This window comes from Dryobates pubescens, chromosome 31 (genome assembly GCF_014839835.1).
Source record: "Dryobates pubescens isolate bDryPub1 chromosome 31, bDryPub1.pri, whole genome shotgun sequence".
Taxonomy (NCBI): domain Eukaryota; kingdom Metazoa; phylum Chordata; class Aves; order Piciformes; family Picidae; genus Dryobates; species Dryobates pubescens.
Window position 1 is genome coordinate 11,315,961 of NC_071642.1, and position 23,015 is coordinate 11,338,975.

Consider the following 23,015-nt stretch of genomic DNA (forward strand, 5'->3'; position numbering starts at 1 on the left):
AGCCCAAGGGCTCAGCACAGGCAAGGAAGGGCAGGAGAGTGGCAGGAGAGTGGCAGGAGAGTGGCAGGAGAGTGGCAGGAGAGTGGCAGGAGCTTTGGATTTGTTTGCCAAATGAGGCAAACCTGAGCCTGCCCTCAGCCCCCAGCACACTCCCTAATGCACCCAGCAAGCTGTTGAGAGGGCATGGACTGGGCAGGGCGGTGTGGCAGTGCTCTCTGGACGCAAGGAGCTGGGGGAGGGAGGGGGCTCATGGACTTGCTGGTGATTCAGAGGTGGTCTCACCTTGGTCCTTGTCTCGATCTGGGCCCCGCGGTCCAGCAGCAGCCGCACCATGATGATGTTGCCCCGGCGAGAGGCTATGTGCAGGGGAGTGATCCCATTCTGGCAGGAGGAACAGCATCTGTTAGAGGCAGCAAATCCTTCTCTTTCCCCTGTGGAGCTGCAAGGAGGCACGGGGCAAACAAAGCATGGAGGGCAGAAGACACCTAAGGCCCTGCCCAGGGGGCTGGGATAGAGGCTGGGCAGCTGCTCCTGCCTGCAGCTAGAGCCTATGGAGAGAAGCGGCACAGAGCTCAGAGGAAAGCAGCACCTCAGGGATGTGGCTGCACCCATGGGACTGGGAGGGACTCTAAGCTCTTCAGGGACTGTAAGCTGTGCCCTGCAGTGGCCACAGCAGCTTTTTTTCAGCCTGAACACAAGGTCCCAAAGAGCTTCCAGGGATACAGCTGACAGAGAAGAAAGGGCCCAAGCTGATCATCAATGGCAACTCCCCAGACGTGCCTCAGAGCACCACCTTCTGCAGGGTCCCCCCTCGCCTGCGTGCCCTGGCACCTGCTGCTGCACCTGCATAGACAGCAGGCACAGCATCCTCCGCCGGTGCTGGAGCGGCACCAGCCCCAGCAGCCTTCCTGCTTCGCACTGACCTGAGGAGTGAAGTTGACGCTGGCTCCGCGGTTGAGCAGCAGCTGCGCCACGCTGAGGTTCTCGTAGTGAGCTGCGATGTGCAAGGGAGTGAACCCCGTCTGGGGGAGAGAGGGAGGGATGGGCACCGTCAGGCACCGCCTGCTGCCAGGCTGAGCGCCCGCAGCGTGCCAGGCTGCTGCTCTCCCGGGGAAGCTGCCAGGGGGCAGGGCGGGACGGGCACACACCTTGGAGAGGACGTCTGCGTTGGGGTCGTTCTGCAGCAGCACGGCGGCCGTGCGAGTGTCGTCGTTGCGGGCGGCGATGTGCAGCGCGGGCAGCCGCACCTTGCCCTTCGTGCCGTAGTTGATGAGGTGTGCCACCACGTTCTCGTGGCCTTGCTGCAGGGCCACGGCCAGCGGCGTGAAGCCGTCCTGCCAAGGACAGGGAGGTGACACAGGGGGAGCCAAGGAGCCCTGGCAGCGCTCGGTGCGGCCGGCGGCAGCTCCAGCAGGCAGGGGCCGGCCCCACGGAGCTCACCTCGGTGGCTACGTTCTGGTTGGCTCCGTTTTCCAGCAAGAACTTGACGACTTCCAGGTGGTTTTCCTGTGCTGCCATGTAGAGGGGTGTGAAGCCTTTCTGCAAACACAAGGCCATGCACATCAACACAGCTCTTGCTCGAGTTTCCAAAGCTCCCTGCAGACCTACATCCCATCCACAGCCACTCCCCCGGCTCACTGAACTGGGGCAAAAGCAGGCACAGTGTGGGTGGGGACAAAGGAGAGAACTGGCAATGGTGGAGCAAGCACACAGAGCTGGAGCCAGTGCTCCCCACATCCAGAAAGACATAAGAATGCTTCACAAGGGTCAGCTCAGGAGACTGCCTTCCACTCACTGCCACCACGGTGCTATCCTTCAGGAGCCGTCAGGCAAAAGTTAAAGAGCTTGCAGGCCAAGCAGGCCCCGGAGCCACAGAACGAAGGAGGCACAGCCTGCAGAGCTGCAGAGGCTGCTGGAGACCTCATGGCTGTGCCAGGGAGCTGTTGGTCACGAGTCCTCCCAGGATGACTTCAGTGTGCTTGTGTGTGCTGCCATGGACTCCCTCCAAGAGCCCATGCTGGTCTCCTCAGCACCCCTCAAGACACCCCACCCCTCAACACCCCACCACTCACACACTCTTCTTTCCAGAGCCTGGCAGAGCAGCCCTTGCCCCTGAACAGCACTAGGGAGAAACTGCTAAGGGCTGCCGAAATGCCCATGCCGGGCACACTTCCCACCATGAGGACACCACCATGATGCCTGCTGGGTGCTTTCCCCACCCCAGCCCCGGGGACTCTACCTGTGACTGTGCATTGACGTTGGCTCCATAGTTCACCAGCTCCCGGACCACGTCCTGCTGCCCAGCCAGGGCAGCGATGTGCAGGGCTGTGTTTCCCTTCTGAAATACACCACAGGCAGTGCTCAGGGGCTGCAGCAGCCCAGGATGCTGGGGAAGGATGGACCTGGCGTGGGCTGATGCATGCAAACAGAGCAGGCCAGGGACAGCCTGTGGGGCAATGCAGCCCTTGCTCCATGCTGTACACCAGGCAAGCAGGGCACACACCAGGGGACCAGCCAGACCCTTCCCATTTGCTGGCCAGAGAAGAGAGTGATTTCATCTTTCCCATGAAGTCCCTGGCAGCAAAAGCTGGAGGCATTGTCAGACTCTGTGTATCTCCAGCACTGAGGGATGAAGAGGGGAGGGAGTATGGGGGAGCTGAGCTGGCAAAGCTGCAGTCTGTGTCCTGGTAGCCCTGGCACCCTGGCAGAGCTCAGGGATGAGAAGCAGGCTGGAAAATGCAGACATAGGCTTCTTCTGATTTGTGCCTTTGGGTGGTGTGGCAGAATGCCAGACTCTGCTCCTCGCCTTCCAGAGCTCTGGGGAGGTGGCAAGCCAGGCCCCCTCCTGCTCTCACAGCCCTTCAGACGGTGCTGGAGGCTGCTCCTTTGCCAGCCCTGCCTGCCTGCGCCCTTGGCCTGCTTGTCACTGAGCCCCGCCCCGCAGTGGTGATGCAAGGAGAGGATGAGATGTTGTTGACAGAGCACCAGGGCTCTCCAGGCTTGTGACAGCGGCACCGAGGCCATCTCAGTGCTGCAGTACAAGAGGCTGCCCTGAGCTAGCAGCCAGTGCTGGGAGATGAGAGTAACGACAGCTCTGGCACACAGTGTGGCTTCTGATACTCCCCTCTTGAGCTCACCGAGGTCCCCACGTGTGGAGAGGCACATCCCTCCCTCCCTCCCTTCCTCCCTCTCACCTGGAGGAGCCCAACACTGCTTCAGCTGGTCCCCAGGTTTCAGCCCAGCAGCAGTGCCCCCAGCACAGCCTTTCCAGAGCCTGATTCCCTGCTCAGCTCCTGCTGCTCTATCTGGCAGCAGTGGCAGGGTGCAGAGTTGTGGCTAAGGTGACCACAGCTCTCTCGTGCTCACCTTGGTCGTTGTCTCCAAAACGATCTCCTTGTGCAGCAGCTCCACCACCATTTTCACGTGGCCCTCCTTGGAGGCCAGGTGCAAGGCATTCAGCCCATTCTGGAGGAGGCAAAGGTGGGAGAGGGGCATGAGTCACCTGCTGGGGCTCTCTGGCAACCCCTGTGCTCCGAGCTCTGGTGCAGACACCGCTGTGGGCACTTGGGTAAATGCAGGCTGGTGGGAGCAGGATGCTGTCACCTTGCTCTCAAGCCCTGTGCTGGCATCCAGCATGGCAGTCGTGGTCAGCTCCATGCTGCCAGGGCAACTGCAGGCAGCTGAATGCTGAGCTGCTGACTAGTGCTGGAGGTTTCTCCATGCAGCCCCCGTGGGTGAGTTTCTGTGGATGGATGGCACCACAGGCACCGTCTCAGCCCTCCCTGCTCCTGACACACACCTGGTGTCAGCTCTGTCTTTGCCCAAGTGACTTTCCTTGGGATGTCCCTCCCCACAGTCAGGTCTTTCAAGCCCAAAGCACAGAGCTGAGCTTTGTGCACTGCCCAGGCTGAGGATGCAGAGAACTGCAGAGAGCTTAAACTCTAACCCTCCACAGACAGAAGTGCAGTGAGAATTCTGCCTGGGACAGTCACTTTATCAAGCAGCAGCCACATTTAACTGAGAACAGCTCAGGAGCTTCCAGTCCAGCTGTTGGCTTCTTCCTGGCTTTGCAGACAGCACAACAGCAGCTCCACCCTGCAGCCCATGCTCAGCACAGGGTCAGCTTTGCTTCCTCCTGCAGCCAAGGGTGCAGAAAGAGTGTTTGGCTGTGCCACTGCTAAGCTCTACCTGTCCTCAGGAACATCTCAGTTTGCTACACATGGAACCTGAGTAATAGGAGCAAGGGGCTGGCCAGTGCCCTTTTTGCATCCCTGGGCTGTCCTAAGGAGATGCCAGGCCAGACAGCTCCCAAGATAGCTTCTGCTGCATTACTCTTGACCCCCTCTTGCACTCCCCAGATGTGAGCAAAAGGGCTGAGGTGTTTGCTGGCACAGAGGTTAAACACTCTCAGGTCATTTCAGATATCACTTTCACCCCACAAGGCAAACTTGCCTTGTCCCTCACTTCTCCCAGGTGGATGCACCACGTTTGCCCACCCCTACGCAGTGCTGCCATGTGGCAGAGAGATGCCAGCTCCCTGGGAACCACAGTCCTGCCCAAGTACTCCACCTCCCAACCATCTGTTTCAGCTCCTGTAGAGTGCTGGAAGGTCACTTCACAGAATTGCTTCATCCCCACCTGAATAGAAGTAGGGGAGCAGAAAATGCCCAGGGAGGCTCCAGTTCCACCCCTCGATGCCCCAGTTAAACTCAGAACAGCTTAAAGAATGTTACCATGCTGGAAAAAGCTTTTCCCCTGCCTCAAAGCTCCACTTCTCCAGGATCATAGCTGGAGTCACAGATTCTTTTGCTCAACTCTGATTACAGCACAAAGAGAAAAACCCTCAAAGCCCTCAGGCTTCTTCAGCACCCCAACTCCAAAGCTCCCTAAAGCCCCAAGCACTAAAGACTGGCTTCCAAGGGCAGATGAAGTGGGAACGATGCAACAGAGCAGAGCATCTGAAAGGAGATGGAGGAAAGGAAGTGTGTGGGATGGGGGTGAAATGCAGGGGTGTCATGGGGTCCCTTGAACAGTCTGGCCAAGCACTGAAAATGCTCTGGCTGAGGCACATGAGGTGACACAGCCAGCAGTGAAGCCACAGGAGGCTAAAGGAGGACACCTCAATGTGTCTGTTCCCCGCACAAAGTCCCTCCCCAGTTCTTCTGCAGCCCCCTTCAGGCACTGGCAGGCTGCTCTAAGGCCTTCTTGGAGCCTTCTCTTCTCCAGGCTGAACAGCTCCAGCTCTCCCAGACTGTCCCCATAGGGGAGGTTCTCCATCCCTCTGATCATCTTCATGGCCTCCTCAAGGCCCTCTCCAGCATCTCCAGGTCCTTCTTGTGCTGGGGGCACCAGGGCTGGATGCAGTTCTCCAGGCAGGGTCTCAGCAGAACAGAGAGGCTCCCTGCAGCCCAGGCCACGGCTGCCTGCTGGGCTGCCAGCACATCCTGAGTCCTTCCTCTCCCGACATAATTAACCCTTTGGGTGCTGAGGAGCTGTGAGCAGCCACTGCCCTCTGGCCTTACAGCAGCAGGCAGTGTTTGCAGAGGATGGTTTCCCAGCAGCCCATCGACATTTCTGCTCCAGGATGCTCTGCAGAGTGCTGCCAATGCTTCCCAGCAACCCCAGTTAGTGGCTGTCAGTGCATCCAAAGCAGCCTTGCAGACAAACACCCTGGGTGGGGCTTTGCACTCAGCCTGCACCACGACAAAGCAGGGCCCTGCCCTGGGCTGCCCACCAGGACTGGCATTGGCCACCCCGACAGAGACTAGCTCCTGGCACAGGCTGTGCCCTCCTGCTGCTGGTCCTGGCAGCAAGGTCTGCTCATCCTCAGGCCTCCAGCACCTCATGGGTGAGAAGGGAGCATGCAGGAGCTGGAGACACAAGAGGTGGATGATGAAGACTCTGGAGGTGGATGATGAAGGCACTGATGCGGATGGCAGCAATGAGGAGGATGCCGTCGGTGGGATGAAGGTCAGATGGCATCTCAAGGTCTCTGCACTTGAGTAAGAATACAGGGCCTGTGGGATAGGTCTGACCACATATATCCCTCTTCATTCTATACAGGACATGTGAGGTTGGACCTTTCCCACAGGTCTGATATTCCTCAGAAGGAAACCCCAAAGTGCCATCTAACCTCAGGGAGATGGCAGGAACCAGTGGGAAGATGTCACTGGGAGGAGTGCCTCATACTGCTGTAGCCACGTGCTCCTCATCAGGGCCTTAAATCCCCTCACCAGCACCAGAAGTCTGGCTGGGAGCAGGACTTGCAGCTGGTCACTGAAGACAGTTGATGACTGCCCATCCCTCTGGGTGAGGAAGAAGTTCAGGGTCCTCATCTTTAGCTTGTGGCTGGGTGGCTTGTGGCTGTCATTCCTTGCAGAGCCCTCTCCAGAGCCATGCATTGCTCTGCCCTAGAGTGGTGCAGTGCTCTCCAGAGCTGCACAGTGCTCCCCAGAGCTGCACAGTGCTCCAGGTGGGGTCTCACCAGAGCAGAGCAAAGGGGCAGAATCACCTCCCTCATCCTGCTGGCCACATGGTCTCTCCTCTTTTCAAACCCTGCACAACTCCAAATGGTGATGGGGTTAGAGGCTCTAAGCCACCAGCAGATCCCCATGGAAAAGCAGATCTTCAAAGGACTCTGAAGCTGAACATTCTTTACCTCTTCTCTCTCTGATCTAAATCCCACATGACCCCCACAGCCCCAGGACAGAAGTCTTTGAGAGTATCTGGATGCTGATTATGAGCTAATGATCCAGATAACAGAGTGCTGAACTAAATGAGCATCTCCTGAGCTTTCCTCAACCCTCATCTAGTGTCTCAGAGAGGAGCATGCAAGCTGCAGGGTGCCCCAGGGACCTGCAGAAGCTCAGCTTCCCTGCACAGAACCAGCAGACAGGAAAGACAAGGAGCTGGTGGCATGTCCTGGGGGCACCATCTGCAGCAGTCCCTGGGTCTGAACCACGCTGGGCTTGGGGGCTTGCTGCTGAACCAGGGACTGTGCACTTGTGCTACCTGTTGAGCAGCACAGCACCCTCCCAGCACCACTACTGCCCTAGAAAGCAGTCCACAGTGCAGTCTGTCTGTCCCTGCAGCTCAGCCCAACCCCCCTGAGCCTCTTCCTACAGCCTCTGCCCCAGTTCAGGCTGAGCTGCTTGCATCTGGCAGCAGCGCAGACACAAAAGGCACTGTGCAGACAACTCCTGTGTGCAGCTCCCCTTCCAGGGGCAGACCTCTCTCTGCTCTGGGCTGGGAGAGGCTCCACCTGCCCCCACCTACAAACACCCAGACTGGCATTTTGCAGACATCCTCTGCTTGTGTTAAGCTGCAGCTGCTGGGAATGTGAGAGGCTGTGTGCAGCAGGCACGAGGAACATCCCCAGAGTGATTCCTGTGACATCCCAGCCACAGCCCTGCCTGCTCTGCTCTCTGATAAGCACCTGAGCCCCTTCCAGCTGTTCCAGTTGTTGCCACCTTAAAGGAGCCTCAAATTTCCCTCTCTGCTTACCTGTTAATGTCCTCTGCTACGCTCCAGCCAGCACTGCCGAGCTCCCCAGGTCTTCACAGCTACTGTTGCCCTCCCTGCCCCCAAAAACCACTGCTCCAGATCTGCCTTCTGGTCAGACACAGGATCTACTTCCACCCCTCTCAGCTGTGGAAGCCTTCCCAGCAAGAGATGGCTCTTGTGCTGCAGTCTGCCCTGCATGGTCTCTCCCTGAGCTGAGTTCTGGTTAGGACCTCCCATGCCAGCTGCCTGTCACAGGCAGGGGCAAGGGGCTGCAGGCTGCTTGGAACCTGGCAGGGGCTGGTGCAGGAGAGAGGAGGATGAGGTCTGTCAGGACACTCAGCTCCATATCACAAGGACCCCCCCACTGCACTGGCTCTGTGCTCTGCCAGGGTGCTGCACACCTATCCCTCAGCCTGGCATAGCACAGCTCTGGAGACACCTCTGGAGACTGCACAATGCCTTTGCAGAGCAGATCAGCTCCACCCAGAGCTGCCCTTGCACTCCACCTAACCCAGGACCTCATCTGTCTCACCCCCACATGCTTCATCAGTAGCCAGGTGCACTGGGGGGCAGTGGGGACAGGACAGGTCTCTCCCACCGAGTATTTAAACTTCCTCTGCCAGGCATTTGATTAGCAGCCAAGTCCTGCTCTGCTCCCTGGCAGGCAGGACCGTGGGCCCAGGGCAGTGGTGCAGTGAAGACATCGTGCAGCTCATTGTCACATCAGCTAGAGCTGTGCCAGAAGCCTTGAGAGTTTCACCTACCTGGTTACAGGTGTTAATATCTACCCCATTCCTGAGGTGATCCAAGGCTTTGTCCAGATTCCCAGATCTTGCAGCTCTCAGGAAACTGGTTGCAGCATCAGCCTTGGGGAAAGAAAACAAAAGCATGAGCCTCAGAGTCCCCTGCTCCCCCCATCACCAGCACAGGGCCAGCTCCTCGCTTGCCTGGAGAGAATATGACCAGAGGGAGCAGGCAGAAAAACCAGAGGCTGGGCAGGTCAAGGTGGGAACTGCTGGGACTGAAGTGCCCAGAGTCAGACAGGAAAAAGCAGAGCTTGGACCTGCACTCGGAGTGAAGAGCATCCAGATGATAGGGCAGGAGGGAGCCACACGAGGTCTGCAGCTCAGCCCAGCACCGTGGGCAGGGTAGGGAGGAAGCTCTAAGAGCACTCTGCAAGCATGGCAGCCTCCCTTGGCCCAAGATGTGCCTCTGTGCCCTGGGTGAGAGACTGAAGGGATGGATGAGGCCACGCTGCAGCTGTGCTGAGCCCTCTTGTGCTGTCCTGCAGAAGCTGCTGGGCAGGGTGAGCTGAGTAGCAGCACCAGGGACAACGACCCCGGCTGAGCACCCTGCAGCCAGCAGCTCTCCGTTGTGACAGAGAGGAGGCTGTGCCCCTGCACCATGAGAACACAGCCACCCTGGGCAGGGCTCAGCAGTACTTCCAGCAGCACCATCCAGCAGTGTAAGGCAGCAAATGAAGGCCATGGGATGACTCACCAGAAGCTGGAAAACAGGGTGGAAATGCAGTGATGTGGTGCTCTAAGGCTGGGACCTTGGACTGCTAACTACAAGCCAGTGCCTGTTAGGTCCAGCCCAAAGGGTTCTCTGCAGCCAGGAGCTGTGAGACATCCCTGGCAAGGGGGCAGGATGCACTCCTCTCCTCCAGCTCCAACAGAAAAGCAGAACCCCTCTTGTACCACTCATGTTGGGACTGACCAAGGCATCTCCTGTGCTGAGAGCCTACATCCTCCTATCCCAGACCATCCTGTAGTGACCACATCCTGGTTGTGGAGCAGCATCCAGCACTAGGAAGCGCCTGGCCAGGAGCTGGAAGCGGCGTGGCCGGAGAGGACAGCACCGGAAGCAGACCAAGGCAGGGGAACACCACATGGGTTTGGGTCTCCTCACTTCCCTTCTCCCTGCAGCCTCAGCCATTCAAATTTGGATTCTGCGGCAGCAGAACTCGGCTGCCTCCCCCCAGCCCACCCTTCCTGCCCGACCCTCCTACCCCAGAGAAGTGCAGCCATGCTCTGGGCCACTGTCTTGCTATCCCCTGAAGAAGGAAGGCTCACAGGCAGGCTGTCCTGCCCCTCACTGTGCCAGGCACACCCTGCAGAACTCAGCCTGGGTGCCATGGCCCTTCCTGAGGCAGCCCACGGGGTCAGAGGACAGGGACAGGTGGCGGAGGGCAGCAGCACCATGCCCGCTCCCATCGCGCAGCCTCCGCCTGCAGGGGGAACATGCGCTGATGGCACAGCCTCCTGTGCCAGCTGGCTCCACTTGCTGCCACCTCAGAGGAGAGCCCTGTCCAGCTGGGAAGAGCCCCCAGATCCACAGCGGAGCTGCTGGCATCGTGGAGGGCTGTGGGCATCGTGGCGATGGGACAGCCCCCAGTGCTCTGCTGGTCCAGGACGGTCTGCTGCGGGAGGCAGGGGCAGCACCGGCGCCGTGCTCGGCACATCGGTGCTCTGAGCCCCGAGAGCTGTCTGGGGTCCAGCGAGGAGACACGGACAGCTTCAAGCAACAGGTTGAGTGCAAAGAGCTTTTCCAAGCCCAGACCTTGCTAGAAGCCTCAGCATCTCAGGTCAGGTTCGACACCAGGGCAGCAGCTCAGCTGTGTTGCCGGCACGGCAGCCACGGCACAGCCCTGCGGCAGCAGCCCCCTCGGGAAGCCAAAGCACAGCTCGGCCAGGCTCTCCCACCCATGGGACACACGTGGGGCTGCGAGGATCAGAACGGCAAAGCTCCACAGGCTCCAGCAGCAAAGGCGCTCCCGAAGCGCCAGCACGGCCAGCAGCAGGGACTCCAGACAGCAAGCAGGTAGAAAAGCAAAGCAGAGCTGCTCCGTGGGCACGAAGGAGCAGGGCATGGTTATACTCACAGCCACGTCTGGACCAGACCTGCCCTTTCGTGCTGCCATAGTCGGGCACTTCAGCTGAAACCTGAGCCCGGTGTCCCCTCTCTCCCTCCTTGGTGATCTACTCCCTGGCTTTCAGAGAGCCACTAAGTTACATTGCATCCTAGCTAAAAATACAGCCTGCCTGCTCGCTCCGGCGCAGACCCTGCAGGGATCGCCAGCCACTAATGGAATTTGTTCATTTTCTCTCCATTACTGTGTCAGACAGGATATTTAATACCCAGCTGCCTCCGGGAAGCAGATGACTGCTGCCAAGCGCAGGCAGCAGGGCAGAGCTGCAAGTACCACCTCAGGAACAGCAGCCCGCAGACGTGCCGCGGAGCCTGGGATCTCACAGGTAACACCAGGCAGAGAGGAGAGGGCTTGGGGGCGTCCCTGCTGGCCCTCTGGATGCTGGGGGGTTCTCCAGGGTGTGCTGAGGTCTGAGTGCTTCAAAGGGGCTGCTCTTCTGCACCCCCCCCGCCCCCAGCTCAGTGTGCACCTTTTGGAGATGCACAGAGAGGTGGAGGACATCACACATCAGCAGGCAGGCACCACATGGAAGCCAGAGAAGAGAGGACAGCTGAGGCTGAAATGGCAAAAGCAGAGGAAATAGATGTGCAGTCACTCTGCCCTGCTGATATCAGCCTGCATGCTGGCACTGCCCTGGGCACACTGGCCCACAACAGCTCACTTTGCTCTGGGGTGGCACAGAGATCAGGGCAGCACTGGATTAGCCACGGATATGAAGTGTGGAATGGGTCACTGCCAGCTCCTGAGAGTCAGCAGAAGGGAGCAGTGACAGCCAGAAATGCAGAGAGCCCATGGGCAGAGGCAGATGTGCAGATCAGACACACACAGACCCCCCAGGGGTCTGCTGCCCACTCACAAGCACAGAGCGTGGCATGGGCACGGCACCTGCCCCCCTCTGGATCTGTGCACCCAGGCACAGGCAGTCACTTTGCTATCCATGTGCCCCACAAGCTTCCAGGTGCAGCCTGGTTTTCCTTCCCCAGGAGTTTGTGAAGTTTCTTTCTGTTCCTTCCCCTCCCTAGCAATTTTCCAGGGAGGAGCTATTCCAGGGGAGAAGGCAAAGTGCCTGACCTGCCCCTGTGTGCATCTCACACACTGACAGCACTGCTACATCCCCCACAGACTTGTGGGCATTCAGGCTGTGAAGTGCCAGCAGGCTGCTGCCAGCAGTTCCCCGAGGGAGAGGCCTCAGAACTGAACCTTTGCAAAGTGCTCCAAGACCTTCTAAAGCAAACCCCACAGCACATCAGAGTGTGTCCCTTCTCCCCTCCTTCCCTTTCCTTCCTCTTGTCTGCTGACAGTCTAAAGTTTTCCCTTTCTCTCTCATGGTCCTGATTAGTGCTTCCTCTGTTCCTCCTCATCAGCCTTACCTCATGGAGCATAACTCCTGCCTGCTGCTGTCTGAGCATCCTATAGCCCTCAGCCCAGCTCAGGAAGCCTGGGCCTGACCAAGTCCGTTGCACTGTAGCCATGGCTAAGGCAGTAGGCAAAGGGGAAGTTCTGCCAAGCCAGAGGCTCAGGCTGGATTGCAAGGGCTGCAGACAGAGCTTCAGGAATCCTGCTCTGTCTTCTGGCTGTGCTCAGAGTCCTGCTCTAATCTCTTCTGGCAGTGCCTCACTCTCACTCCCACCCAGGGAGGAGCTCCCACCAGCTCCTTCTGCACATCACTGATAAAGCAAGGGAGGGCCTCAGCATTGCCTCCTCCTGCCAAACGTGGCCACCTTTGTCAGGAGCCTGCTCTGTGCAAGCTGCTCGATGCTGCAAGGAGATGATCCCAAATGCAAATGAGTTCAGGGGCTTGTGATGATCTCACAGTGTTTTCTGGGACACAAAGGCAGGCAAGAAGCAAATCACCAGGCTGTTCCAGACTGGCAAAAGGCACACATGCATCCTGCTACACTGCCCTCTTTATCCTGTCTGCCCACCTGTCTGCTCTGTCTGCAGGGCCTCTGCTGGAGCCACAAGGCAGCCTGAGCAGAGACTGCAGCTCCTTTGTGGTTTGTACAGCACCCAGCAGGAGGAAGCTTCTTGTGGAGGAGCTATAGAGGAGCTGGGTCCTCCTCACTGCAGGGATGTGCAGACAGGTCTGTGGGACTGCTCAGGAACGTGTCCTGCTACGGACAGGGTCAAAGATGCCAAGGAAAGGGACTGGGTGCCCTTCCCAACGAGTCTGTGACTCCAGCAGTCAGTGGAAGGCAGCCCTGACTGTGTCACACCACCACCCCCAGGCCACAGCACAGGCAGGGGATGGGCAGCACACCCAGTCAGAGGCTGCCAGCATCCTCTGCACCTTCCCACCTCCTGCAGAAGCAAAATGCCTTGAAGCTTGAAACCATTCCCTGCTCCAGAGGAAGGGTCACAGGGGCCAGGCACAGAGAGGCAAGAGTGGCCCCTAGCAGGGGTTTTTGAGGAGCAGCATGGGCCACCCCTTCTCTGGGACACTTCAGGAGCAAAGTCAGCCAAGACACTTTGCAAACTGAGATGTGCAAGCTGTGAGGATCCCAGAGAAACAGCAAGAGGATGGCAGGATCCCTTCCAAGGCCAAGTGCTGCTGCTGCAGAGAAGGCAGAGTTTCACCATCAGCCCTACCTGGGGGAGGCAGCAGTGGCTTTCAGCCCTGCCAAGCAGGCACTCTTCTTCCTGCCCATGCCAGTGGCCACGTGGAAACAGCACCAGCCTGTGTGGGCTCACAGGGCAGAGGACAGAGGAGGTCCAGCAAGAAAACACCTGGCAGGCTGGGCAGCCCACAATACCCCAACAGCCAAAGAGCCCCAGGACCAGCTGTGAGACATGAACCTGAATCCTGGCACCACAGCCACAAAGTGCTGTGGGTGTCCTACCTAGGCAGCGTGGAGCTGTTCAACTCATCTCATCCAGTCACTTCCAGGTGCTGGTGCCAGGGTGCTGGAACCCAAGGTCAGTGCTACCAGCTGGGGAGGCAGTGCAATGAAGCTTGCAACAACTCCTGGTGTTTGCTTCGCCATTTCTTTGCTCATGGAAGTTAGTCTCCAGTTGTGGACACAATCCTTCCCTTTGGGACATTGTTTCCAGCAGGGACAGCAAAACCTTACAGCAGTGCAGTGCTTCACTTTGAAGCAATTGCCCAGCCTAGGGACTGCTCTGGCACCAGAGCTCTTTGGGACCTCCCTGCCTCGCATTCATCAAGTGCCCAGGTCTGAAGGTGATAACCTGGATCCTTTCTCAGCAGGTGAGAAGAACAGACTTGTCCTGGGAACACATTAAGAGCAGAGAGAGCACCTAGGGTCTCTAAGATCACCAGGGAAGATCAGGCAAATGGAATGGGAGGTTCAGCTCAGAATGTCCAGAGAAAGAAATTCACTGTCCCCCCCTCTCCTATCTGTATGCACAGAGACTTGACGTGCCCAGGGGTCCCAGCAGTGGAAACAAAACCTACTGGCAGGTTTCTGCCTTCTGAGTAGAAGACAGCATTCAGCAGAGCACAGCATCTCCAGAGAGGCCACAGTAGCAAAGCTGCAGGCAGGCAGCCAGCAGAGGATGGAAAATGGGCTACCAGGCACCTACTGCAAAGCCAGAGGAAAGCAAAAGCATCAGGAAAATTCATCAGATGAAACAACAACTCCACATGGCCAAATTCTGTCCTCTCATCATCCTCAGCCCTGCCCACAGGATTCAGGACAAAGAAATCCATATGCTCAAATTCTATTCCTTCACCATCCTCTCCTCTGCCCTTGTGGCTTAGCACAGGCCTGCAGAGCTCGCTAGGGCTGGTGAGAGCCAAGGCACCGGAGGTCATGTCTGGAAGGCATCCACCATGTGAGTTTGTTCTCATTTCATGCACCAGGCTGAGTAAACCCTTTGCCCATGATCCTTCCTGCTGAGTGGGGATTTCACAGCACCCCAAGCCCCACCCCCAGGCATGTACCATGGAGGCTGATGGTTTACAAGCTCAAGGGAGATCCCCAGACCAGAATGCCAGGCAGGTGATTGGAGCATGCAGGAGATGAAGGCTCTGCCCACGGTCCTGCAGCAAAGGGCTGCCAGAGCTGGAAGAGAGCTCAGCACAGCTGGCAGAGGAGAGATCCCCCAGCAAAAGCAGGGCCCCTGAGAGGTTTGTGGGAGGGGAGGAAACTTGTCAGTTAGCATTTTGATCGTGCTGAAGAGGGGACAAGCTTTCAGGCACAGGTACCAGGCTGGTCCCTCCAAGAGCAACCTGCTTTTGGAATGCCCATCTGCAGCCACTCGTAGCCAGAGGGGCAGCTCTGGTCTGTCACTGGTGGTACAGTTCGGGGCCAAGGTTAAGGTGGTTCCTGCTGAGCATACTCACAGACAACATCTGTGTTGCCATTTTTCCTTCCTTTCCACACCCCTGCCCCCAGGTCCTCTCTGCTGGCTGCTGAACCTGGAACAGGTTCAGGACTGTGAGGAGGGTGGGTGTCAGAAACAGCTTAATCTGCACCGAGCAAGGACTTGGGAGCTGTCCCTACACACCAGTCTGATCCTTCTGATAAAGACCCCCCCGGTGCCACAGCCTGCAGCTTGCCTCTGGCAGTTCCTACCTGCTACTACTGGAGTTCCTAAGTAGTAGCATGGAGATCTTGTTGCATCATTTGCAAACCATCACTGCCCCAGTGAAGCACAGTGCTGGGTCCAACAGCAGCGGCTGGAGAGAGGAACAGGGGGCTGGAGCCCAGGACGTTGTTCCTCTCACACGGAGCCAAAGCAAGGCAAGGATTAACACAGCTCCTGCTCCTGCCAGCTGGGGCCACGCACACCCAGGGGAAAGCTGTCACTCTCCTTTGATGTTAGCAGGAGCCTCTGCTCTCTGCACATCCTGAAAAAGAAAAGCTATTTTTACCTCTCCAGAAAATATACAGACTGTGACTGAAGACAATACAGGAGAGGTTTTTGCTCAGGCACTACACCTCTGCTCACCACACACCAGGGCTTCCAGCTGCTGAGAGACTGCTTTTGAGCTCCTGCTTCCCTGACGTGCTTCTTTCCTTGGACCGCGACACGGCTCAGGCTGGGCAGCTGAAAGGGCTTGAGAAGGTTGCTAGTGCGAGGCAAAGAGCAGAGCCGTGCTCTGAGCCTGCCTGATGGACCTCAGGCAGCAGGGACTAAGGCACAGCCCGCAGCGAGGGCTCTGGACAGCGCCTTTGTGCTCGGGGAATGCACTGGAGCCCCCACGGCGCCACCAGGCTCTGTCCCGGTTCCTGATGCAGGAACCACCTTCCCTTTCCTAGTGATGCTTATGAACTGCTCCAGATTTCTGCAGTCTGTTCTGACTCATTCCCTACCTCTGCTCCAACAGGGCTGCTCCACACCTGCTCTGCCTGCCTGCACCAGCAGCAGCACTGCCAGGGGCTTTCTGCTGGGATCTGCACGCCGCGAGCAGTCGCAGTGCCTGCACCACGGCTGCGATGTGTTCCCTGCCAGCAGCGCTCAGCCTGCTCTGGCCAGAGCTCAAGGTGCAGCCTCCGGAAGCCATGCAGGGAAGGAAGCACTGGCAGGAAAGCACCTGAAGCACAGGCCTGGCAAGGTGTCCCTGCCAGCTGCTCCCTGGTGAGGGGACGTGCAGGCAAAGCCGGAGCCGCACAGCCGCCTGCTCCCCGGCAGGGCCCGAGCAGCGCTGTGCCTACAGACCTCCTGCACCTGTCCCACAGCTTCGGGTGGGTAAAGCACCAAAGATGAGGGCACAGAAATCAACATTTACCATTACAATAGCACAAAAAAAGTCAACACTTGGTGGCACCTCCCTTCTGCCAGTAGAGCTGTGGGGAGAAGGACAAGGCAAGTACAGCACCAGGGGAACCTTGCCGCTCTGAGTTCCACACCAGGCTCTGCCACTGCATGACCTCAGGCAACTTCCCAGTGACCCAAGAAGGGCAGCAAACCCTTCCTGCCATTCTGGGGTTGTTTATCTCTGGGCCAGACTGAAGCCCAGGAGACACCTAACCTCTCATGTGCAAACCAAGACCAAAAGAACTGACCTGATCACTCCCCTCTCAGTGCTGCCCACTGAGCCCCTACCATGCCCAGGTACTCACCCTCAAGTAATGCAGGCATGGCATGGCTGCAGGAGAAAGTCAGCTCCCCCTGGACAGCCAGGGTCTGCAGCTCTGATCAGCCCACTGCCACTGAATGCTGCAGCCAGACCAAGTGTGAGCAGCTGGAAGAGGTTTATCAGCAGCGGGGCTGCACCCTATCAGCACTCACAGTCCCTGCCTGCATGCAGGCTCGGCGGGGAGGCTCCTGCCTGGCGTCTGCAGATTACAGGTTGTCCCACGTCAGGAGCTTAGGGAGAGCTGCCAGGCTGGACAGGAGTGGATGTCATGCCTGGGGAACACTTCATAAACATATCTGTGAGCTGTAAACAGGGAGCAGCCCATGTGTGTGACCCCTGTCCTGCCAACAGCACAGAGGAGGAGGAAGCTTCAGAACCACAAAGCGCAATGAAACTGCTGCCTCCCGGCGGGTGCTGCACAACGCAGGCTGGGCCAGCAGAAGACCCAAGATCGCTCCCTGGTCTCTGCAGAGCTTGGCTGGGCACAGTCCCAGATGAAGGACACGGAGATGGAGCTGAAGTGGCAAATGAGATGTAGTGACAGCAGCTGCAGGTCCGCCCCAGGGCCCGGAGCCTGCCGCACTACCATGAACCGCCCCTGCGCCCCTTCCCCCCTTCTACCTGCGCATCAGACTCCTGCTCCAGCAGCCCTTCAGGAGATCCTTGCTTGCAGCAAGAAGGCAAGGGGTCCACACTGGATGGTGCATGCCCTCTCTGAAAGACACGCAAGGGAGTCACACCAGTTGTTCAGAGGAACAGAGCTCCTGGAGACCGCTCCCGTCCCACCCTCTCCTGCGCTCGGGGCACTGCAGGGCGATGCTGCCCTGGCACTCCTCTCCTGCTAGCCCCAGCCTGGATCCAGGAGCTCAGCTGGGGCCATCTTGATAGAGCACTGGGGGACTGCAGGGAGCTGCACAGCTTGGTTTCTACCTAGAGCTGCCATTGGCCTGGCCCTTTTTGCTAATTACAGGTTCCAGAGGCCAAGGCACTTCCTCCCAGGGCCAAAGCATGGCCAGGAGGTGATCACACCTGGAGAGGCCTGGGCAGCACACAGACAAACATGGCTTGTGACTCCTGACTCCTGCAGCTTCAGAGAGAACAGACAACAGCTCTGCCAGCTCTAGCTCCCTCTAAAAGAGCCCAGCCCACCATTGGGAAAGCTTTTATCTGCTGAGAGGCAGGAAGAGTAGATCGATCAAGAGGACCTGTTGGGGTGGAAAAACGCTTTGCATTACACAGAAACTGAGTTTTACACTGAGCAAAGGCCACGTTGAAGCATTAGAGCAAAGCAGAGTCCTTACCTCAGTCTAAGGAAAACACCTTCCCCTTGTCCAGTGCCACTCAGCACTTCCCTGGGAGCCTGGGATTCCTCTGGGATTTGAGCTATGGTAGACTCCTCCTCCAGTCCAGGAAGAGCTCAGATGTTAATTGTCAAAAGGATGAGCACTACAGCTGCTGGCACATTGCATTTGCTCTGAAAAGTGCTGCTGCTCTCCATCTACAGAGCAACATCACCAAAGCCTCAGGTCCTGCTGCCCTTGTTTGCTGTTCCCCTGCATAACTGCATGGCATGAATGCAATATGAGTCCTCTGCACCCTCAAAACAGGACCTCACCAGAGCCTACTCAGAGTTGCTGCCTCTGCATGATCCAAACTTTCCCCAGGTCCTGCAGCCCCCAGGCTAACAGACACTCTTGGCAAATCCCTGGGAACAGGACCTGTGCCCTCCAATCCACGTGGGGCTACCTCCCATCACAGCTAAGGGAAAAGCAGTGCTCAAGTGCCCGTGAGATTGCTCCACCCGTTCACTGAAGGGTGCCTCCCCTCTTCCACTGCACTCCCTCAGGAAGGGACTGAGCTGTGATCTGTGCAGCCTCTGGCACCAGAGCCCCAACATTGTCTGAAGTGCTCTTTCCTGGATGCTTTAACATCTCTCACACCCACAGGGAAAAAACATTTCTCCTCCTGCTGTCCTGAGATGGCTCCTGGGATGGACTCAGCAGTGCCACACATCCCAGGTTTCCACAGCAAGTGCAGAGCCCAGGGGACAGAAAGAAGCTTGCTGCCAGCAAGTGAGAAGGAAGAGGAGGTCTCTGAACACTGCTCCTGCAGTTCCAGAGAGCTTTGGGTTTTGAAGATACAAAGTTCTGCCTCTGACCTTTGGAGAACTCCTCAGCTGCACTATGAGGTAGCTGTGAAGGAATGCAAGGCTCCTTTCTCTGCCTTGTTATCTGCCCTGTAACCAGAGAAGTGAGCTCCCAGCACCTCGCTGGCTGCTGCCAGCCTGTGCTCAGCTGCTCTCCTTTCGGTTAAGGCACTGCAGAGACCCTTGAACAACCTTAAACACCTTGGAGGAGAGCAAGGAACTTGCTAGAACTTTTCAGACGAGCAACAAAGCTGGTGAAGGGCCTTGAATGAATGAAAGGGCTTAGGAGGAATGGCTGAGGGACCTGAGGGTGTTTAGCCTTCAGAAGAGGAGGCTGAGTGGAGACCTCATTACCCTCTGCAACTACCCCAAAGCAGGCTGGAGCTGGGTGGGGTTGGCCTCTTGCATGCAACAAGTGACAGGACAAGAGGAAAAAGCCTCAAGTTGTGCCAGGGAAGGTTCAGGTTGGGCATTAGGAACAATTTCTTCCCAGGAAGGTTCCCAGGCACTGGCACAGGCTGCCCAGGTTGGTGGTGGAGTCCCCATCCCTGGAGGGGTTTCAAAGCCCCCTGGATGTGGTGCTGAGGGATGTGGCTCAGTGGCAGTGGCTCAGCAGCAGGGGTGGCACTGTGAGCTCTGGGTGGTTGGACCTGGTGATCTCAAAGGTCTCTCCTAGCCCAGACAGTTCTCTGGTTCTATTCCTTACCAGTGGGCTTCAACATTTTGAGGAAACTGCGTGCCTTTGCTGAGGGAACGGAGTGAAGCCCTTCCTGCACTCAGCAAGCTGAGAAATGATGCCAGGATGGGTCCAGGGCTGAAGTGACAGGAGAGAGCTGCTCCTCTCCAAGTGCTCACTGTGCCCTCCTGGTGCAAGGACGAGGGCAAGCCAGGGCTTCTCCTTACTCCAGCATGTCCCTTTTCTGCTTACCAAGGAACACTGCCTCTGCTCCTGTCACCTGCTTGGGCTCCCAGGAGCAGCCAGGCTCCCTGGTTCTGGTCAACAAGCTGTTATCTTAGGAAACACGAATGCAGTTTTCAAGCTGAGTCAGCACCAGAAGCTGAATAATTTAAATCCTTGGCAGTTCTGCCTCTGCTGCCCAGCCATGGAAAACAGAAGGTTCTCAGATTCAGGCAAGGAGGGAGCTGGGATGAAAACCAGTGGCACTGTCAGACTGCTTCCTCCCGTTAGGAGAGGACAGCAGTGATGTAGGCATAAATAAGCAGATAAGAACACTCTGCAGTGCTGAGCCAGGCTGCTGTTCAGAGCAGGCAGTCCTCTGAGCTCAGCAAGGCTGAGCCTTGCCTTCCGCTGGCGTTTGTGGTTCCTGGCACAGCGGTTCACAGTCTCACAGGAACTCCACAGGAGCTGCTGGTGCTTCACCTCTCAGGCAGCTCATCCCTCCACTTCCAGAGTGCTGGAATCATCAGCAACATGAAAGCAGCCATGTGTGAAAGCTCCCCACTGACAGCAGCTCCTCTGTTTTCTGTCATTGCTGTGCAATGTTAGGTGGTGGGAAGGAAGCAAAGGTTTGCTGGGCTTGGATTTCTTAGCTTGGGTATTAGGAAACAATTCTTCCCAGCAAGGGGTTCCAGGCACTGGCACAGGCTGCCCAGGGAGGTGCTGGAGTCACCATCCCTGGAGGGGTTTCAAAGCCACCTAGATGTGGCTCAGTGGCTCAGCAGCAGTGGTGGCACTGTGAGCTCCAGGCCAGTGGTTGGACTTGAAGATTCATGGCTCCTTGTTTCTACTCTGCCTCAGTTCTGTGCTATGCTGGCTGCAAAGTTTCCTGCACAGGTAGAAAGTGTTCAGCAGTCTCTGCACCCAGCTCTCCTGCCCAGCACACCAGGAGACACCCAGCACCAGGGTTAAGGTCCACTGGTTAGAGACCAGGCAGCTGTGAGAGCAAAAAGCATCACCCAATGCAGCCTGAATGTGAGCAATCCCTGCCCTGGGAACTCAGAGTTTGGCAAGGTGCCCACAGCATGGGCCAAGGGCAAATCACTCCTTAATTACTGCTGGGGTGCAGATTTCTGCTTCCACCCAGGCAGGTACCACCTGAAAGGTGTAAGAAGACTCTTAACAGGCTGCACTTCATCCACCCCAGCTACTGATCCTTTGGGATCAAGCAGTCCTGCTGTAACTGCAAGATCACAGATCCACTCAGACGTCTAAATATGATGCCTCTGGGGATCTCGAGATGGAGAGAGATCCAGCACTTGGCTGCAGTGCATGCCTGGAGGCAAGGCAGACTGACCTCCTGTGAGAGCAGATGAATGCAGCCTCCAGCTGGTAGGCTGCACTCTGCTCCTCTTAGAAAGCTGAGCAGCAAGCAAGAGAGGAAGAACTCAGCTCTCACCCCACACTTAGCTGAGCAGCAAGCAAGAGAGGAAGAACTCAGCTCTCACCCCACACTTTCAGTATGCCCTTTTTTCTCAGCAGCCATCTGATCTTTGAGGTCTGCAACCTGCCAAGATAACCACAGTCTGCATCAAGATCTTCTTGCTCAGGCAGTGTGACAAGAACTCAGGAGCCACTGCTGTTATTCTTTGCAGATTTCCCAAAATATCTTCTGGGCTTGGAGCAGGAAGCAGCTGCAGGTTCCTACTCCTTCCCAGTCTGGTCACCTAAGTGCCTGGAAGCTTTGCCTTTGGTCATCACCTTGCTGAGCAAGGAAAGGAGCCAAATGCTTTCCTGGATGCAAATCCATCCATGTTCTGATGCCTGCTGGGACTTGGTTTAGTGGCCATGGTGCTCTTGGGTTGAAGGTTGGACTCAATGATCTTGGAGGACTCTTCCAGCTGAAACCATTCTGTGACCCTATGTCTACAAGCAGCTCTTGCTCCCCATCAGCTCTCCCACGCAGCACTGATTCATTTATCTCTTGAGCACCCTTGGCACACCTGGGCAAGCTGCTGTGAACATTACAGCAGGAACACCAGCCCAGCCCTGCACCCTGCTCCCAGCACAAGAGCCTGCACCTCCCTCCAGCTACTGCAACGCTCTGAAGAATGGTTTGGCAGATCTGCAGAGCATCTCCTTGAAGTCCTGAAGCCCAGGAGTTCCATTTAAGGGTAATTAATGAATGATTCAGAGGAGACATGCACATTCCTGTCGTATGCCCACAGCCCTGCTCTCACAGATCAGTGTTCAGGATGATTTCATCACACAGAAGCTTCTCCTAAGGTCTCACTCAGTTACATAAGATGCCTCTGGATGAGGGAAGCAGAGTCCCAGGACCTCAGCAACGCTCCCTCGGACCCTGCAATTCTGCAGAGCAGCAGTGAGGACAGAGCTCCAGTGACCTGGCAGAGCTGATGGCAGCCTCTATTCTGCTGAAATTGAAGGCAATCAACTATTTTATTTCTCCCTGTGGACCTTTCTCACTGAATGTCTGCAGTGTCAGCACTTTTCCCTGGCCTCAGCAGTAAAAATGTGGGAACCAAGTCTCCGTGTAACCTGCCCCTCAAAGCTCTGCCAGCGACCACACAGGAGCTGTAGGGGTGGCCTGCTCTGGGCATGAGCTTGAGGAAGTCCTTGGCACCTTCTAAACACCAATGGAACTGCTCCTCTTCACAATCCTTCTCTGGAGAAGAGAGGCTTAACAAACCACACTCCCTTGCAACCCTCTGAAGGGTGGGGGTCAGCAGGCACTGGCTGGAGATGCCAGGATCACCCAAAGGGAAAATGCTCCCAAACCAGCACTGAACTCCTGGGGGCAAGTTCACAGCACACAAGCAGGAGGGCTGGGGGCATTTTGCCAAGGAACCACAGCCTGCTGGTGAGGGCCAGCAGCAGACCCCTTGGCCATGCTGCTGCAGTGTGCTGACCAACCAGAGCAAGGTCCTCTGTGAAAAGAGTTTAAAGCTCAGCTTTAAATTCACTCCTGGAAATCCACTGCACCCAGCATGAGTCACAGTCCCTGGAGGGACTGGGGAGGCTGGGGATGTGGTGCTGAGGGACACAGCTCAGGGGTGACCTTTCAGGGTTGGACATAATGATCTTAAAGGTCTCCTCCAACCCAAATGATTCAGTGGTTCTATGTGAAGAGCTGCAGGGCTCAGGAGGGGCACCCGAGGCCGACGTCCCGAGGGCAGGCTCAGCAAGACAGAGTTAGCACCTACAGAGTCAACACTGGCAGCAGGGTTTGCTGCCTTGGGTCCCCTGAGAGCCAGTGCAGAGCAGCCAGCATTTCTGAGGGTATAATTCAGCTGACCTACTTCCCTGTGTGGTGCAGCATGGGAAGGATCCCTGCTTCTTTCCTAGGCTAGAGGGAGCCGAGGTGAGCAGTTCAGATGCAGAGGTCTGCATCACAGCCCCCCTGAGCCGGGGCAGACCATCCCACAGCCCAGCAAGGCACCCACATGCCACTGGCAGCAGCAGGCATGCT

The 23,015-nt window shown here is 57.1% G+C and overlaps 1 protein-coding gene across 8 annotated transcripts in view; it reads right to left on the reverse strand.

Moving 5' to 3' along the window:
• ANK1 (ankyrin 1) overlaps positions 1 to 23,015 on the reverse strand; it is a 56,175-nt gene that overhangs the window by 21,628 nt on the left and 11,532 nt on the right. For 5 of the 8 annotated variants that reach the window (XM_054174936.1, XM_054174935.1, XM_054174937.1 and 2 more), the window contains exons 2-8: positions 8,268 to 8,369; positions 3,367 to 3,465; positions 2,240 to 2,338; positions 1,441 to 1,539; positions 1,149 to 1,334; positions 924 to 1,022; positions 283 to 381 (exon numbers count right to left, since the gene is read on the reverse strand). In XM_054174936.1, the coding sequence (XP_054030911.1) occupies positions 283 to 381; positions 924 to 1,022; positions 1,149 to 1,334; positions 1,441 to 1,539; positions 2,240 to 2,338; positions 3,367 to 3,465; positions 8,268 to 8,369 (783 nt within the window). Of the gene's footprint in view, positions 1 to 282; positions 382 to 923; positions 1,023 to 1,148; positions 1,335 to 1,440; positions 1,540 to 2,239; positions 2,339 to 3,366; positions 3,466 to 8,267; positions 8,370 to 10,387; positions 10,454 to 14,973; positions 15,217 to 16,464; positions 16,576 to 23,015 lie in introns of those variants that run through there. The other 3 variants (XM_054174939.1, XM_054174940.1, XM_054174938.1) reach the window with 3 other exon arrangements.